The 20,584-nt window shown below is 40.9% G+C and overlaps 1 protein-coding gene across 2 annotated transcripts in view; it reads right to left on the reverse strand.

The window, feature by feature from the left end:
- The window catches only part of lhfpl4a (LHFPL tetraspan subfamily member 4a), an 85,030-nt gene that overhangs the window by 16,483 nt on the left and 47,963 nt on the right, over positions 1-20,584 (reverse strand). For both annotated transcript variants that reach the window (XM_049571757.1, XM_049571748.1), the window contains exon 2: positions 7,306-7,542. In XM_049571757.1, the coding sequence (XP_049427714.1) occupies positions 7,306-7,542 (237 nt within the window). The remainder of the gene's footprint in view (positions 1-7,305; positions 7,543-20,584) is intronic.

The raw sequence follows: 20,584 nt of genomic DNA on the forward strand, positions 1-20,584 counted from the left end.
CTAAATTGTTTTACAGCAGTACCCTGCAGGCATTTTCAGTGGAAGGAAGCGCTCATTTGTCCCTGCTTTCATAACCGCAACTGGCTTGAATACAGCATCAAAGCCGATGCAGCATTTTTTTTTTTTTTTTTTTTGTCTGCAATTTAGCTGCCACCGCAGGTCTCAAACTCTGGATGCTTTTGTGAATGTTGGTTTCCATAACTGGAAAAAATCAACAGAGTAAGATTGGGGATTTCATAAACACTAATCTTCAAAGGAGCATCTTTCTTCCTACACACTGTGGAAGGAGCGGGAGAGATGCGTTGATGCTAGAATGGAGATTTCAACACTTCTCAACGCGGACCAACTACGAAAGAACAGGTATTATGTCTCCTCTCTCATTGATGTTGTGGGATTTTTGAAAACCAGCTGCCTCTACGAGGGAAGACTTTATTGGACTATACGATTAAAAAGGACCTGGATTTGGCAGCTGTTCTGAAAACAATCCCACGAAACGCCACATACACCTGTCATGACATTCAGAATGAACTCATTAGAACACTGACCAGTGTGGTGACTGAGGCTATAGTGGAGGAGGTTGGGGACTCCTATTACACTTTGAAAGTAGATGGGACCTGTGACCCCACATGACAGATTGTCATCAGATTTGTAAATGAGTCATATGTGGTCACAGAGCATCCGCTAACCATAGCAACCGCCGTTAAGGGTGACACACAGACATTAACAGACAGGCGGAGCTAAATGGAGCTGGCCTGGACACATCAAAGATTCTTGGCCAGGTATTTGATGGAGCTGCTCTCATGTCTGGTAAACATGGTGGTGTCCAGAAGCTACTGTAAGAGAAGCTCGGTCGTGACATACCTTATGTACTGTCTGAATCACCAGCTACACTACACTACACTACACAGTACACGCACTGTCAGCAGAGACAGCTGAAGTGGATTTTTTTCATGTGTATAAGGCCCATTACAAATTCTGCAAGAAGCCGACAGTTGCTGTGCACTCTAAGGGTGTGCACCTTAAATGTCAACTGGAACAGAGATGGACGGGACATCTCGCCACTGTCTGATGACTGACTGTTTCAGTCATCCTGAAATCCTTCAACAACCTGACATCCCTATTTACTGAGACTGATACTGTACTGATACTGTACCAGCCTTTGGAGACTGTGGGCCTGCTGCGCAAGATGACCAAAGCAGAGCTTCTTATTCATTGCTAACTTAGTGCACACAGTTCTTGCCCTGCTGGATCCACCAAATTCAGAGAGAGGACGCCCACTAGTGACTTGTGACAGCCTGTGTGCGGGAACTCTGCTGTGATGAGGAGTTCAATAAAGTGTGGGATGTGGCCGCAGCTGCGGCTGCGAGCGCTACACTGAGACCCATGATTTCCAAATGGAGACGCAAAGCAGCAGCTAATATGGATGAGTATGTCATTGAGGGAACCACAAGACACACTGATGATGATGACAAAACAGGACTGAAGAGACAGAACTACAGCACTATTGATTCGGTACTTGTTGGCCTGTGCACTTGTTGCATTGAACCCAAAAAGTTGAACATTTCTGGATGTGAAGGCTGTGAAACACATTATGGACTTGTCACGACGGCCTGTTGTTGAGATGGGGTACGAGGTTGGTTAACAGTTTTTCAGCTTGCAAAAACAATCGCAGCCAGTCGAGGGGGAATGGACTGTACAGCACATCATCTCCAAGTACCACTCGCATCTCACCGCAATGCCCAGTGTACTGACTGCTTTCAAACATGCTTTAACATTTGGAGCCTCCACAGTCATGTGTGAGAACTCATTCTCCACCCTGAGAAACATATTTTCAGACCACAGACGCGTAATGCTCCACAAAAGAAAGGCCCACTTGGTTCAGCTGGCGTTTAAAAGGGACTTAACCATAAAGTGTACAACTGAGTGGAAGGACACTGTTCTTAGTAGGTTCAGCACCAACAGTCGCTGCTTGCAACTCTTCTAAAGGTAAGACATGCATTTAATTCACTTCTTGGCGCCAGCCTTGGCTTTCATTATTATGCAAAATGTGGAATGTTTGGGTTTGGGTCTGTCTAAATCCAGCCTTTTTTGCAGTTTGGGTGCACAGTGTGTGGGTATGTGTGTGTGTGTGTCTGTGTATTAAAAAGAGGGACTTTGCAGAATGTTTTGTAATTGGAGCTGGGTTAGTGTGTTGGTTGTTGATGGCAAACTCATATTAAGAAGCATTTACATCATACTGTATATTGAGTTCTTGAATGGCATTTCATTGTGCCCCCCTGCTGGTTACCCCCCCATTAGATTTGTTATACTGCCGACTCTGATACTACAGTAGGTTGCAGTGTACGTACAGGCAGTGTGGGGAGGAGGAACCATCAGTGACCATCAATTCCTGCATACTTTACCTTTTAAATGGATTTATAGTCCTGAATTAATGTTTTACATATGCTACGTAGCTCAAAAATATAACTACCACCGACATCATCAAAAATACATGTGCACATGTTAGCAATGAAAGTTGTGTTTTACCCCAGCCATCCAGACCAGTTAGCAAGCTTTAAGCATTGACTTAAAACTATTACCAGCATCAAAATGTCTGGTTGTTTTGTGTTCTGTTGGACACAGTGGACTCAAGATCACTTTTTATGCAGTTAAACAGGGAACTATAGTGTTGCCTCCATAACTCTGCAATGTTATCCGCATTCCAGATACTCCATCAACTGTACATGGGAGTGAGGGTTTACAATTATGAAGAGCTCTCACCTCTTTCCAGAAGTCATTCACATTATTAGAGAGCATTTTGTAGGCCATGGAGTCAGCCCTCATGGCTTGTTCATTTCTGGATATACAGCAAACAGCATACTTGAATCTTGCATTTGCAAGTTTTTTATATTCAAGTTCCAGGCCTTGCCTAGGTCTACCAGCCATGGCCTAGAGTTTATGGGCTTCATGGGCTTCAGCATGATATGGGGCTACATGCTCATTCCAACCAGGTCTAATGTTGTACTTCCATGCTTATTGTGTTTATAGAACGGGTTGCTTCCATCATACAGAGTGGCCACTACATCATCATACATTGTACAGAGGTCTTCCTTATGCTGCTCACTCATACAATTGGCATCCTTACACATAATTGCATCTTTAGGCAAAAGCATATTCCTTAGGTAATTGTCTGTGTTATTATAGTAATCCAGGACATCCTCTGTGGTTAGAGTTGACATTAATAATGAAGGCTAAGAGTATATGATCTGTTACTGACGCCCGATACTTAATATTCATGTTCTCTAAGGCTTCATGACCATCAGCTGTATTAATACTATGGTCAAGCCATGAGGTGATGTGCCAGGCTTCACTTATGTATGTATAGCTGTATATGGGCAGTAACACTTTGCTTGATAGTATGAGCTTGTTATCCTCACAAAAGTGAGTTAAGTTATTGATAGTTCAAATAAACACAAGAAATTTGTGCTCTAGATAAAGGATCGGCATTCAGTGAATAATCTCCTAAGCCCTATGATAAGCTATTATGGCGAGGCTTAACTACACAGACCAATGAGCAGTGATAACTAACACGTCTTTGGGTCATCAGGTGGGAACCTCCTTTCACCAGTGTTTCGTCTAGTTGGTCCCACGACATCTCGAGGAGGCTAGACAGTGATCTCTGGCATCCCAGAGACACTCCACTAATACCAGCTCTCACTGCTCCCCGCACCAACCCAACAACCTCCTTTACCTTACTTACACATGGCTTTCTCAGCCCAAACAGCACTGCCACCTTCAACAAACCCAGGCTCCGTTTATGCAAGCTCCAGGTAGTGCACGTGCCGATACTGCCTTTCCTAGCACATTCACCATACCCTATTTCACACACTACATATCATAACTCCAATATAAGCTAAAGTTAAGGGAGATAGAAAAGATTAACTCACAGAATCAGCAAACACATTCACCTTGCAGCATGGTCTCAAACAAAAGGGGTTCAAATAGGCCACTCCCAAACTTAAATAACCTTCCTCCTCCTGGATTTTCTCCTAAGAGAACTGATCGGTGGATCTCTCCACTCGATCTCAAGGAGTTATGTACCCTGCCTAGTAGGTCCCCCTGCTGGCCCCCAACTGACATTATTTCTCCTCATCCAAATCCACTGACTACATCTAGCTGCTTCATCTGACATTTCCTTCACTGTCTTCCTCAAACTCTGTCCCTGTACTCCAAGTTCCCCCAGGAGCGAGACAGCTGATCTTGCTATGAATCCCCTACACCCACTTCCACTGGAATAATAATAAATAAATAATATAAAAAACATTAAAAAACTATTTTTTTTAATATGAAAACTGTACAGCAATACACAAATCAACATTGAGCCTAATCGGTTTTATCACAGCATCAAGCCTTTTGTCCCAGAGCACAGCCACCCCCCTGGTATTCTGCCCCTGACAATTGCTGTGCTGAGATCAGTTATTGACTTGCCCACCCCATGAAAATTTGGGTCAAGGGAATTCAGTTTATCCAAGTCCTGTTTGGCTAAAAAAGTCTCTTGTAGACATAAGATGTCAAGAACTAGACGTCAAGCTTTATCTCCTGCATTCTGCCCCATATGCAGGCCACGACAGTTGTAAGACAGCACCAGGATAGCCATTGCACTTTTGGATTTACTACCCCTGTACACCAAACACTTATGTGAGGTACTACAAGCAACCACAGATGCGTTCAGCTGAAACCACGGTCACTGGTTAAACTGAAACACTAGCAGTATCCATGGCTGCAGGTTGTTAAGCACATTGACAACCACAGTATCTCATGTTACAGTAAAATAGGAGTAGAGGAAGTAGAATTCATGTTTGCATAAAAACTATATATCATTGAGCTCTGAACTAGCTTGCAAGCCAACAACACAAAATGCAGCTGTGATTCCTTTTTAGGATGTTACTTTTCTGATTTGTTAATGATAACCCAAGCCTCATCCATAGTGGTCTTGGTTCCTTGTCTTTGGCTGGAGAGGGTTTCTGATTTTAAGCCACAAAACTCTGAATCTGTGGTACGGTATTTTGATGCTCTATACAAGACCACAGATAACATAGCTGTAAGCATATCATGACTTGCATACTTGTAATTTCTCACTAGTGTAAATGCTACAAAACACATGTATATATCTGCCCTCTCAATATTGGGCCCCTTGCTAATGTCTTCTACACACAGACTAATAGCACAAGGATTTGGATGTTGGCCACTATTTGTCAAAGTCAGTTTATTTAGGTAGCATTGGCAGTGTTTGGTGGTTAATGTCCAGGAATCGTTTGACAAGCTGTTGTACTCCACATCACTTCTGTTGCCACATTGTGTGCGCAGCCCTGCATATGTCATCACTGTTTACAAATGACTATGGACACACTACATGGAGACGAAAAGAACTGTGATTGGTCAGTTTGGCTGCCAGTGTTTTCTCCTACAAGTTTCTGGTGCTGATAGAGATCACTGAAAACAAAGACAACAATTACAGAAAGACTTGTTTATCTAATAAAAAAGACTGACACTCCAAAGCTTCAGCTCACTGTGACCATCACTCTATCACAGTATGTGAAAAAACTAAGTCTTTACAACTAGCATGACAGAAGTCTTCTCTTCAGTAATGAGAGACTGTGAAACAGAAAGTACTTTGATGCATCTCAAGTAGCTTATAAACCCAGCTTGATTTATTTAAGTGCAGTCCTGCAGCTCAGGATAAAACACATTGTATTACTTCTAAATGGAGCGGACACATCCTCATATGTATGCTGCCTAATTCAAGAGGCATGTCTGCTCAGCTCTGTTCATGCTGATCAATTGACATTCTACGCATTTGTGCTGCCTCTACATTTTGATTCCTTTTTATATCCGAACTAATTTCTCTGCACAGTTGACATTTAAGATATCAATTGGATTTTTTTTCATAGATTAGAGGGTGCAGTTGTGTGCTCTAACAAAGTCAGAGTTGATCTTTAATGTCACATGCTTGTATGATGGCAGGCATCTATGCAAATGTTTGTGCATGACACCTGCTTATGTTTACGGACTTACTGATGTAAACGATGCTCTATGGAGACAAAGAATCGAGAGATAGACACAAACACATTGAGAAAGAAAGAAAAACAAATGAACTAAGAGAGAGACACTGTGACAGAGGAAAAAGACATAAACATATCCAGCGAGAGGAAATTACAGCCTCATCCTTCTGGAATCTAACTCGTAACTATGGTAACTTCCTCCACACGCTCAGAGGAATTGGAGTTATTCTTCATTTCTCTTAAGGCTTCTCAAGACAGTCTTCACCTCCTTTGATGATGCTGCGATATCTCTCATTGCAACACCAGTCATACACTGAGAAAGCTACGACCAACATCTTATTTAATAATACAGCAGCAATAAATATCAACCACACAGCTGAGGGATTCGTTGTAATTACAGTGCGAGTTTGAGGACTATCAGGATTTATCAGCTTAGTCAGCACTACTGAGGACATCTTCATTTAGCATTGTTACAGAAAAAGTAGCTACATGTCTATGTCCTAGTAAAGTTTGTATGATGATGTTGTGTGCTAACATGAAATCCTTTTCTGGTCAATTAATGTGAACAGTATGCTCATTTATTCTGGCCACACCCTGAATAAACACATTAATCATGCATGCCAACATGTGTCTTTAATTTAGCACGTGTGCATATTTTCAAAACCTCAATAATTTTGTTGATTCAGCAACTTTAAAACTTAAAAACAGAAAACACAGTTGAATTTGTCCATTGTCCAGACTTCATCCAGACTCTTGTGGCACAAGAGGAAGCCAAACACCATTCGTCTGCGCACACCACACATACTACTCTCATTGTGATGACAGAGAACTGGTTGAAAATCGGTAAAGTTTCCCTGTAATAAATTACACTTTGTCCATACTATGTAATAGCTTATTTTGTATGAGGAACAGTGCACTATGTACAGTGACATTAGAGTTACAGTTCAATGAAATTCAATGGAAAATAGCAGTAAATCCTCACATTTTTAGACCTGTAAGCAGTAAATATTTGGTCATGTAACTTTATAAATGTCTTAAACAATCAATCGACCATTTGAATTTCAATATTTTTTGCCCTGTGCTGATCAGCTTATCTCTTAATTTACTTATTTAATCATATTTGAGTTGACATAAACGTTGACAGAGTTTGGAATGCACAGTGTTATTATATTGTAACCACAACACACATTTCTTTTCACTTCTCCTGGCCCTTTCCATAACCTGTAATTTTAATGCTTGTAACTGTTCATTTTCCTCCTCTCACCTTTGTTGTCAGCCTTCAGCTCCTCCTGCAGGAAGTCACTCTGCCGGTTGCCGAGCACAAAGGCCAGGAAGGAGAGGATGAGGGCGTCCAGGATGCCAATGATAGCCAGGATGTAAGCCCAGCGCACTGAGCAGTTGCCCAGGGTGTACCTCCCTGTGTCCTCTCCGCACATGTCCCGGATCACCTCTGAGTCCCAGCCGTTGGGGAAGATGATACAGCCAAGCACCAGACACACGGCTGGAGGGCAGAGGGGAGGGATGAAGGAATGAGGAGACAGAACAAAGATTGGATGGGAGTTGTGAGTAGAACGATTGATGAGGAATTGTGTGAGATGGATATGGCAGTCACATACAGAACAGTGTAATGGTATTTGGTTTGTGTGATATTGGATTTTGTCAGTGGCAGTTTATGTAATAATGTGCAGAGTGATGGGTTAAGGTGACGGGTTATTTTCCATTGACAAGCAGCACAGGAAAGAAAATCAATATGGGAAGAGGGTTGAGTTGGAGAACAACGCAAGATTGAAAGTCAGGGCAATGAAACACGAGGGTGAAGCAGGTGGGGAAAGAAAATAGGTTTAGGGTGTAAAACAGCAGGCCAGGCGGAGGGTTACATGAAGTTAACAAGATGAAAGTGAGAGAAAAGAGGGGAAGCAGAGGAGAGAAGACAGAATGTTATTTTTTTCCATTTTACTCAGGGTTGTATGTCTGCTGCATTGGTGTTTCCAGTATCTGCCTCATCACTCAGTCTCAGCTCTTCTCTTTACTCTTCAGTACAGTCAAGTCTTTGAACTGAGAGAGTAATCGAGAGACAGAACATGCCAACATAAAGGAGAGAGAGTGTGTGAAAGGAAATGAATAAAGAAGCATGTAGAGCAGCTGGCAGGCAGGCTCCACAGCCATGCTACCACTATTACCATAGAGCAGAGGCACATCAAACTCAGCTGTTGTCACATTATTTTACACCCAAGTGAACATTCTTTGAACATCATTAGAACCTGTATTAATGGACTAGTTCAGCATTTGGGAAATCCTCTTATTTGCCTTTTTGTTCGAAGAGTGAAATGAGATCTACAGGGCAGTGAAGATGTTCTTCACACAGTATCTTCAGTGTTAGTGAACTCAGAAACACAGGACTCAGCTGGAGAATCTAATGACCCTATAGGTTTATGTTATGACCACCAGATTTCATGATTTAAAATTTGTCTTGGAGAAATCGTGTTTCACCTGTTATTTTGGCATGGTGGACCACTCTAAATACTATGAGCTGTGGCTACAGTTGCAATGGAAAAGAAGCCAAAGTTTTTGAATTCATCCCAAACTGAAAAAAGTAAATAGATTTAACCCTTATATACATGAGTGGTTAGACCATACACTCTTTCATAGCTAGGTCAAAAATGACCCATATTAGAATCAGTATGTTTATATGCCATTTTTGTCATTTTGGTTAAGAATAATCATTTGTATATACATTGTATTATACTTTGGTTCACACAAGAAAGATTTCATATTTGAAATATGTTTTATTTTTTCACTTCTTAACATTTTGAACATTTTTTTTAAATAACTGAAAAACAACAAAAAATACCAATATAAATTGTCAACAGTCATTTTTTTTGTGTGTATGTGTACGTGCATGTGTGGAACTGACAGTTCCTCTCTTGTTTATTTTCCTGCTGGTAAGTCACAGTGTTTGTTGAAGCTCTTGATGTGATAGTTCCTATTTTGCCTTCTTGTCTCCTTACTGTATGCAATTGTGACAAACTTCCTGTTTCTGGCTGTGATAATTGCACACAGGCACACTGTATTTCCCACACCTATTGTTGACTTTGCGATGTTGTTACTCGGGCAGACCTGATACCTCTTTCTCTTTGGATGGCCCTGTCTGCTTCTTTTCTGTAGCTGGATTGTGACTTTTGCATAGGCGTTGGAACTAGGGGTGCGGGGGGTGCGGCCCCTCCCATCCGCCTCCCCGCACCCCATTAGCCTCCCTACCCACTGCATTACGCTTTAAAAAAATAAAGAATCTGAATTTAAGTTCAATTTGTCTGACTTGCATTTATCTTTTTCATATCATTAATGCATAGATCTATGCTTTTGATATGATATGCAGCCTGCCTGACTACATACAGTAGCCTGTGGAAGAGACAACTGTTTGAGACCCTGGACCTGCTGCGCTCAGAGGTGGAGCAGCGTTTTGATCAGGAGGGACTCCGCGTAGCTGCAGGTCGAGAGCAGGCAGTTCTTGAGGCGGCTCAGGGGAAACGAGGAGATGTGGGTTCCCCGGAACTGACCTCCTTTCCACAAGAGCGGCTAAGCCTTGAGCTGGACATACTGAGGGATGTGGGTAGGGGACGAGAAGTTAGCACCATCCAGGATGTTGTGTCCATCCTGCAAACCTTGCAGCCCCAAACCCGCTCCATGCTGTCGGAGGTGGAGAAGCTCATTAAGCTCTGTCTGGCCCTGCCCATATCTGTCTCGGCATCCGAGCACTCTTTCTCAGCCTTGTGCAGGCTGAAAACCATGACACAGGAGAGACTAACACATCTGGCCATTATGAACGCTCACAGTAACCTTATGGATGAAAGCGATGTCTCGACCCTGCTTAAAATCTTCATCAGTAGGTCAACTGAGAGAAGGTCCACTTTTGGAATTGCATGAAAGCCCTGAGTGAGGAGCGCAGACTTTTCTTTTTTTCATTCAAGGTTACAAATAATGCTGTTATGTTCCTTAAATGGCTTGATTTAGTTTGTTTTAAGTTTCATTTTCTTAACAATAAAGATGCCATGTGCATTCATTCTAGTTCTCTTACAACTGCATGTTATTATAAAATAACTTCAAATTAAATCCTTAATCATTGATAAGTGCGCATGCTTCCCCCGCCCCTCCCAACAAAAATCCCACCCCCCCCCCTCACAGAAAATAGTTCCAGCGTCCATGGGCTTTTGTAACCCCCATCTTCCCATTGCTTCAGTGATCGGGGTTTACAATTTGGGGCAGCCTTCTAGTCAACTCCTCATGTGTGGTGTGACAAGCTCCTTTGAGAGCTCACTGAGAAAGAGCCATCATGCATTGGTAAAGCCACTCTTGAATTCAGGTTGCTTAGCTGTGAAAAAGGTGTGGGCATTAAGGTGGCGATGTCAAGCATGTTGTACCACAGCATTATGGGCCACCTGTGTGTTTAGCACTTGCAGGTGTAGGTGCCAACTATCACAGACACAGACAGTGGTGTCTACACCTCCTTTGGTCTTGTTGTAGAATTTGATCACTTCAGTTTATTCTTTCTGGTATTTTCAGCCACCACTTTGCCGCAGTGCATCAAGCTCAAAAGAAGAACAACAGTTCAGAAGAACAACACCCATTCATCTTTTTCTCACATAGCTGACCATGGTAAGGTTGCCATGGAATCCAAATTCTGTGCTGTGAATCTCCCTGGACTTGGAGGCCTTCATCAGAGGTAGAATGTCTGGCTTGTTCTGTTGTAGAGTCCTCAGTGAGATCAGCCAAAGAGAAAGAGGTGACAGATCTGCCCAAGTAACAAAGATCACAAAGCCCACAGTCAGTGTGCCATTCTTTAACCCACTGATGGAAGCTTGGGGTAGTAATACAAAAACTACAATCTTTTAAAAATATAAATGATAAATTAAGAATTTAAATAGTATGATATCAATAACATGTTTTTGGGTTAAGGGTTAAGCTGCATATTGGGTTTTCAGTTTCTTGAAAAGTTTAGCTTAGCTTCCCGGCTGTTTTATATGGAAGCCCCAAACGGTCATACATACATACATTTTATTTTCTCCGTTTTCCCGTGATAACGAGATAATTTCCCTCCATTTTCCCGTGACAACAAGATAATTAATTTGAGAGAAACATGATAGGCCTGAGATTTCCATCACAGTGACATGTCATGCTGACTGACGTCTCCTTGAACACCAACGTTAAACCTAGTTCTGCTTGTTTGTGTTTTGTTTTGTGTTTTGCAGCGTGCATATCAGTCTGCTCCTCTCACTCAGGAGAAACTGGACGTTTTCATTCATTATCTCTGAAATTAATTATCTCGTTGTCACGGGAATACAGAGGAAAATTATCTCGTTATCACAGGAAAACGGAGGAATTATCTCGTTATCACGAGAAAACGGAGGCAAATTATCATGTTATCACGGGAAAACGGAGGGAAATTATCTCGTTATCACGGGAAAAAGTAGGCATTATCTCATTATCATGGGAAAACGGAGGAAAATTATCTTGTTACCATGAGAAAACGGAGGAATTATCTCGTTATCACAAGAAAACGGAGGGAAATTATCTCGTTATCATGGGAAAACGGAGGGAAATTATCTCGTTATCATGAGAAAACGGAGGAATTATCTCGTTATCACAAGAAAACGGAGGGAAATTATCTCGTTATCACAGAAAAACGGAGGAACTATCTCGTTATCAGAAGAAAACGGAGGAATTATCTTGTTATCACGAGAAAACGTAGGGAAATAATCACGTTATCACAGGAAAACGGAGGACAATTATCTCGTTATCACGAGAAAACGGAGGAATCATCTCGTTATCACGAGAAAACGGAGGGAAATTATCTCGTTATCACGGGGAAAACGGAGGGAAATTATCTTGTTATCACGGGAAAACGTAGGCATTACCTCGTTATCATGAGAAAACAGAGGAAATAAAATGTATGTATGACCATTTAGGGCTTCCGTAGTTTTAAGCTCAGTGATTGCAGTATTTCTTGTTGAAATGCACTTAAGGGGTCGTAGTTAACCCTCTGAGACCCACACACCCACATGATAAATTTGAGATGGAGCTTAGCACTGTGTGTCAAGTTTTTCTAGTCATAAATATGTGATAAACATTGTGTTTTGTTAACTTTTAAAGTCAGGCTTAGAACATCATTATGGCAGTATGTAATGACCATTCCAATGCTCACTTTTGTCTTATAAGTTGTTATAACAATGTTTGGGTTGATAACATTTGTTACACAAATTTGGTGCTAAATTTAAGCATTTTTACCACTCAAGAATTCATAGAAATTATCAGAGATCCCTCCAGTATACCACATCCTTACCATATCCTTGAGGAACACCACAGAAAAAGTCTTGCTGTGATTTCATATCAAAAACTTCTGACATTTGGAGATCTCTGTAAGAATTGCTTTTTTCTTACAACTGGATGGTGAGCACCTCTGTGCTGGGAACTGCCAAGAAACCCCCTTATTGTTAATATATCTAAGAAAGCCAAACATCCTCTTAATGCTTCAGGTCTCTAATTTGTAGCTGTAAAGTTTCGTGAGGCTGTGATTATCCTAGAGGTCACTACACACTACAGTGATGCCCATTTCAAGTTTTGAATGACGGAAAAGGAGGATCACCTCATCAGTTTCTTTGAGGACCAGCTGTGTCTGTATGACACAAAATCCTTGAAATCTACTAAAGTAACATTTTCAGAGACGGCTGGTAAAAATAGGCTAGCAGGGCTAAGCCCTGCCTATCTTTTACAATAAAGACGAGAAAATTATTAAATTAAAGAAAATATTAAAATATTAGTTATTGAACGTTAGAACTTATTGTTTTTGGTGGAACCTATTGGCTAGCAGCAACAGTACTACAATAGTCACAAAAATGCAGGGGTGGAAGTAACGAATTACAAATACTCACATTCCTGTAATTAAGTAGATTTTTTGGGTACTTGTACTTTTATGAGTATTTTTTTCAAGTGTGTAATTTTACTCTTGCTTGAGTAGAATTTACACCATGTAATCTACTTCGCTACTTTTAAAATCATAAGTCGCTACTGAGTACGCCCACAATTTGAATTAATATTCAAACCTTTCATCTGCATCTTTGTAGCCAATAAGGCACTTTTGGGAGTGGGGGAATTCTGCTCTCTCAGAGGCCCTAAGTGTTCCCCTACTTCTAATTTTACAAATTAAGCACTGGTTATTAGTTTGGCTAAGATAAGTCTGCAAAGATATTGTCTGCCATTGGTTTGCCTGATATTAAAATAAGAGCTAGCTAACATGCGCGTGTGCATGCATGCATAATTGAGCTACAATTCTTAGAAATGTTTTAGCTTAATATTTGGACAACCACCGTCATTACAATAAATTAAATCTGTAGTCATTTAATACTCACAGGCCTACATTCAGCAGGCCTATATTTTGTGCTAGAGTGACGCTTATGTCATATGAAACATTAACCATGAAAATTAACCATGTCATGTTAGCTTGTCGGTAAGGGGGGTAAATAGTTCTCTAAATTTAGGCTAACGTTTAGCATGGAAAACAGGGCACAAGCAAGGGGTCCCTTGTTCTCTTACTTCAAGATACCTGAATGAAAATGTTTTCGTACAATAAGGCTTACCCCTTTACAGACACATCCACTTCACTCTAATCCCTTGCAGTTTTGTGCAAAACCCACGCGGTTATTTTGCGTGCGGTATTTATGTAATTTCGCCTATTCTATTTTATTATTCCTGCATATTGGGAGCTGCAGAGGGGAGGGTTGTGTTAAATGATCAATTCAATTCAATTTTCTTGTTTCAATACAATTTTATATATAAAACCCAATATCACAAATCACAATTTGCCTCAGAGGGCTTTACAGCATACGACATCTCTCTGTCCTTAGACCCTCACAGCAGATAAGGAAAAACTCCCCCCAAAAATCCCTTAATTAGGGAAAAAATGATAGAAATCAGTGATCAGTGGGTACAGCTCCGGAGAGAGCAACTCCCTTCTGCTGTGACTGCATCTAAATTTAACTGTATTGTTCTTCATTTCAACATCTAGTTACAGGAATTTTTGGGCTGGACCACAACAGTGGGGCAAAGTCCATGACTGAATGAACTGAACTGCCACCACATCCTATTTCTGATTTAAAGCCCTCCGGTGTTTCATACACGGTCCAGCCACATACCAGGTTTTGACCTAGTCTTGTTTCATCATTTGTGAAACATGCTTGCAAAATGGTGTTCAAATGGGATAAATTCACATACATTTTGAAAGAGATACAGTATTTAAAACACTGAAACACTCAAAACTATTGAATCCATCACATGTGTGGTTTGACATTTTGAGAACTATACTTTTTCGCTTTCTTATCGATAGTTAGATGAGAAGATTGACATGGCTGTCATGCCTGTGCATTAACTATAGACCTGGTGACAGGAGAGGACTAGCTTACCAAACTGGAAACAGGGGAACAGTTAGCCTAGCTCCGTCCAACATCTGGATATATTCCTACCAGGGGCGATTGCTCTTAGACAGCAAGGGAGGCTGAACTTCCCCTAAAATTTCATTGAAGAAATGGTCAAATATGCACTACTGAATTTACATTAAAATAAGAATTTACATTGCATTAAACGTGCGCTCGGATGCATTTAACATCATGACTATGATGTCCAAACGTCAGCTGTTTATCACCAGTTTTCAAACACGACCTCCCTGTCATACATTCATGTCAATCAATCAATCAATTTTATTTATAAAGCCCAATATCACAAATTACAATTTGCCTCACAGGGCTTTACAGCATACATGTGTCAGCACAGTGGATGCGGAGCCTCCAAGCAGTCCTATGAGACAGCGCGGCAGCACTGAGCAGGTTTTTTCATGCAGCAAAGCAAGACGGTCATTGGATAAATGCGACAAAATCGTCACTTCCAGGGAGGCTTAGCTTCTCTGGGACCTAATGGAGCGGTAGGCGGGAGAGGATGCTCAGTGTATGCATGATGATTGGAGGAATCGTCTAAAAGGCTGAACCCCTTTGTGATTGACAGCACTTCGTATTTCGAGCTCAGTCCCATGCGGATATTTGCGAGTGGAGTCTTCTGACAGAATGCCGTCTGGAGTTCCTTATTTCCATAAGCGATATAGCTCATTTTCACCATTTGTACAGTACAGTTCAGGTGTTTAAACCCATCTGAAAACCCATCTCTTTGAGGTGAGTTTTGCTGTGATTCTATGGCATGTGTGTGGTTGAAAAATGGCTTCAATTAAATGTTCCTTTTATAAGTTACTGCCTCGCTACAATATGACAGATTTTATGATGTAAACTTAAAGTGAGCTTCCCCTGTTTGAAAGACCAGCAGCCGCCACTGATTCCTACCAGCACCTTGAAAGCTTGCTAATTAATACATCCTGTTTGTTTGGACCAGGCTTCTGTTTGCCAAGACACACTTACTGTACAGCATATGATGCTGTAAAACCATAAATTTTGACATCTTCTTGTTAAGGGACAATGTGGGTGTACACACACACACACACACACACACACACACACACACACACACACACAAACTCACACACCACTGTACATTAGATAGGTACATAGATATGATGTTAACCATAATGCTGTGAGAGACTATTTTCTCTTCATCAGAAGAGGTCCTTAGTGTTTGTGTGTTTGTGCACATTTGGCATGAATGTTTTTATTCTGCTTTCCTGTGGAAAAACTGTGTGTGTGCTCCCATAAGGCTGGAATGGTTCCCTGGTGTGTGCAGGGTCCAGCTGAGGCCAGGCTGTCCCTACCAGATGGGTCCCTGAATGCCTCATTTACTGGACCACTGCTACTGTTGAGAGCTGTGTACAGACTAGATGAAACTCAGCTGATGCACAGGCTCAGTGTGTGAGGGGACACATGGGACTGTAGGTTTTAGCTGATGTGAGGATAGTGAGGAATAGGAAGTCCCCACAGTCTCTGAAATTGAGCTGCAGGGGCTCTGAGGAACTAACGCTATACATCCCGTTTAATGCAAAAGTGGACAGACAAGCAGAGAGGCAGTGCGGTCAAGATCTATAGGGGCCATTATTGTGGCAAAACTGTTTGCAAATGTGTGTGGAGAGTTGTGTAAAAAGAAATGTGTACTGGGATTTGTGAATGTGTACAGGGATCTGCAAATGTATATTCAGAATCTGTGTGTGTGTAATCAGATTTGCAAATATATAAAAAAAACCAAATAGAATTAGGGCCTCATGACTGTATGCCTCTGCGAACCAGTCAAATTGCAGTTATATTTTCAACCCGGTCTCACTCCAAAGTCGTTGAATACCGGTGCTTGGGCAGTGACTTCCAGTGTCAGACACAGATGAAGCCATCCTTTCACATTGGCATGATACGCAGCCTGTCACTGTTATTGTTTAACAGCGCTCAGCAACATTAGGGGAAAACATGATGGGACAACAGTTAAGGGGGCAGAAGTCCAAGTAGGGCGGGCTGGTGGGGTGGTGTCTGGGTCCAACAATCACTGACTTTCATCTGGGGGGGCAAGTGTTCACCTCTTATAAGATGGTCAGAGTCAAAGCACAATCGATCGGCAACAGCGAGGATTTTGATTAGGCAGCAAGTAAGATTGAAGTTATTGAAAATAGGGAATAAAATGTTGAACGACTATTATTTTTCTGTACAGAGTTGTATCAATGCTAATAGTTTGGTTTGCGTCCTAAATGCCTATAAACTGTAACGTTGCTAGCCGGTGGTGCAGCTAGTCAGAGAGCTAGCTCTAGCCACTGTAGCTAGCTATTAGCTAATAGGTCTCGTAACGTTTGCTGAGGCAGAGATAAGGTGCTGTCCTGTTGTCATAACAGTTGCCTTTAGCTAGTAATAAATCAGTTTTGGTATGTAATGTTAGAAATTGTTGCAAACTCCTAGGTAAGGTTTAAGCAATGACTAGGTTCACTAGCCCACTGAATTGCATCTAGTAGATGTCTGGTTTGTTTATGCAATTCAACTGATGTCTGTGACTGCAGAAAAACTAGTCCGACGTAATTACGGTCATATTACATAGGCTACACAGAATAGGCTGTAGGCTACACGGAAAAGAGTGTTTCTGTCTGCAAGTAGTTTGATATTGTCAATCATTTCCCTTTTATGATGGGTGGTGAGTGGAGGGCAAAATGGCACCAAAAAAGAAAAGAAAAATGGTCATTCGACATTTTTTTGCCAAAGCAGCATAAAGGAAAGATCAGGAGAGGCAGGAGTCTGGAGATGCATCAGGGTTACAGGTGAGATTAGAGTCTGACTCAACAGATGTAAGTTTTGTGGATAAACCTTGTCATTCGTTGTCACATTACCCAATCAGTGGCAACGTAAATTAATCTGATTTGGCCAAGAGTTTATCTCAGCACCAATCAGATTCAGGTCTTTTGTGGAAGTCTATGGGGTCTGAGGGACCAAAGAATAGTGGGCTGCTTGTTAGGTTACTCTATACATCTGTTTTATTGTTTTATGAAAATTCTGAAACTAATCTGTAAACTACAAAAACTTGAGAATTAAAAGATATGATTGTGGAATAATGGTGTTGTAATGTGTGGATGATATTATAAAGCATAGAACCGCCCACAGCTATTATACTGTTATATATCATCTGGAGGCCAAATGCATCAGTCCAGGAAACTGATTAAAGAAACAGTCATCAAGATCATCTGATCTGTAGCTCAAAACAGTATGTTTAGTGGATGTTAGTGCCAAATTAGAAGAAAATCCCTCAAGGTGTTCTTGAGATATAATGTTCACAAGAATTGTTTGGATGGATGGATGGATAGATGGATGGATGGATGGATGGATAACACGAAAACGTGTCTCTGGCCACAGCTATTGCCAGTACAAAGGTATAGAAATCTCAGCAGTGCATACATAGACAGAGCTCCAGACTATTTTTATTTAGTAGGAGCACTATGTTAAGCACTATAATAAGCAGCATTATAACCTCACTATACTAAATTCTATTTTCACAGGAGAAGCCGCAGCATTTATTAGCACACAAACTGTAAAATTTACTGTACATTAAATCTTGATGTCCTTACCAATGGCCGTAGCCAGCTATGAGGTCACCAAGGTTCAGACCTCTGTAAAAATTTCAAAGAGAAAAAAAAAGAAGAAGCCCCAAACAGCATGATAAACATATTTACACACCAGACAGCTTTTATTTTGAAACGACACGCAGGAAGTTATCTGATGTATCGGCGGAACGCGGAAAACTTGAATTCAGTTTACAGGAAGACGATGATACTGCTAGCTGACAGACAAGGTGAGTGAATGACAGTTTTCTTATTATTATTTTAGCAACAATCAAGCAGCCCACTGTAAGTTAAAGTTTAAGAAAAAGTTACGTTCTTGCTAAGTAAAGTTAATGTTAGAAGTTTTAGCTGTGACACAATGAGTTGAAAGCTACTGGCTAATCATGTATGATGTGAGCTGATTAAGTCAGTGCCATGCTCCCGAAAGTAACTTATTATGATCTTCTAAATTATGGTGATGCACCTGTATGTTGTAAACTAGATTTGATTGAGGTGGGTATTTGATATATAATGCACTGGGCAATAAGAGCATCCCTCTATCTGTCTGAACACTATTCAGTGGCTTGAAGCCTTAAACCACATCAAATAATGTTGTTACACTATGCAGTGCTTTATTCACTTATTTGAAGAGTACATGACCTCACATGTTTGTGTCAGCTGCTATTTGTTGTTGTTGCATTACTCTTGCCAGCCTAGAAATTGATACTAATCACATGCCAGAGCAAACTATTACTCAGCATTAATAGAAGACAATAAGAACAACCCCAGGTTTCTTTTCAGCACTGTAGCCAGGCTGACTGAGAGTCAGAGCTCTATTGAGCCTTGTATTCCTTTAGCCCTTAGCAGTAATGATTTTATGAACTTTTTTAATGACAAAATTCTAACTATTAGAGGCAAAATTCATGACCTCCTGCCCTCAGATAGTACCTATCTAACCTCAAACACAGCTGTAAAACCTAATATATATTTAGATTGCTTCTTCCCAATTTCTCTTCAAGAATTGACTGTAGTGATTTCTTCATCCAAATCATCAACGTGTCTCTTAGACCCATCCCAACTAAGCTACTTAAGGAGGTCTTTCCTTTAGTTAACACTCATATATTAGATATGATCAATATATCCTTATTAACAGGCTATGTACCACAGTCTTTTAAGGTAGCTGTAATTAAACCTCTACTAAAAAAGCCCACCCTGGATCCAGAGGTGTTAGCCAACTCTAGACCAATATCTAATCTTCCCTTTATGTCAAAGATCCTTGAGAAAGTAGTCACAGACCAGCTGTGTGATTTTCTCCATGACAATAATTTATTTGAGGAATTTCAGTCAGGATATAGAGTGCATCATAGCACTGAGACAGCACTAGTTAAAATTACAAATGACCTTCTGATTGCTTCAGACAAAGGACTCGTCTCTGTACTTGTTTTATTAGATCTTAGTGCAGCGTTTGACACAATTGACCATCAAATTCTACTGCAGAGACTGGATCACTTAATTGGCCTAAAAGGTTCTGCACTAAGCTGGTTTAAATCTTATTTATCTGATCGTTTTCAGTTTGTTCATGTTCATAATGAATCGTCCTTACGTACCAAAGTTTGTTTTGGAGTTCTGCAAGGTTCTGTGCTCGGACCAATCCTATTTACTCTATATATGCTTCCTTTAGGTAACATCATTAGAAATCACTCTATAAATTTCCATTGTTATGCGGATGATACTCAGTTGTATTTATCGATGAAGCCAGAAGAAAGTAATCAATTAACTAAACTCCATAACTGCCTTAAGGACATAAAAACTTGGATGAGCACCAATTTCCTGATGTTAAATTCAGACAAAACTGAAGTTATTGTTCTTGGCCCCAAACAACTCAGAGACTCTTTATCTGATGACATAGTTTCTCTTGATGGCATTGCTCTGGCCTCTAGCACTACTGTAAGAAACCTCGGAGTAATATTTGATCAAGATTTGTCTTTTAATTCTCATTTAAAACAAACCTCACGGACTGCATTTTTTCATCTGCGTAATATTGCGAAAATTAGGCCTATCCTGACCCGAAAAGATGCAGAAAAATTGGTCCACGCTTTTGTTACCTCTAGGCTGGATTACTGTAACTCTCTATTATCAGGTAGCTCTAGTAAGTCCTTAAAAACTCTCCAGCTAATTCAGAATGCAGCAGCACGTGTACTAACAGGAACTAAGAAACAAGATCATATTTCTCCTGTTTTATCTTCTCTGCACTGGCTCCCTGTAAAATCCAGAACTGAATTTAAAATCCTACTGTTAACTTATAAAGCTCTAAATGGTCAAGCTCCGTCATATCTTAGAGAGCTCATAGTGCCTTATTATCCCACCAGAACACTGCGCTCTGAGAACGCAGGGTTACTCGTGGTCCCTAAAGTCTCCAAAGTAGATCAGGAGCCAGAGCCTTTAGCTATCAGGCTCCTCTCCTGTGGAATCATCTTCCTGTTACGGTCCGGGAGGC

This window comes from Epinephelus fuscoguttatus, linkage group LG1 (genome assembly GCF_011397635.1).
Source record: "Epinephelus fuscoguttatus linkage group LG1, E.fuscoguttatus.final_Chr_v1".
In the NCBI taxonomy this organism is placed as follows: Eukaryota; Metazoa; Chordata; class Actinopteri; order Perciformes; family Serranidae; genus Epinephelus; species Epinephelus fuscoguttatus.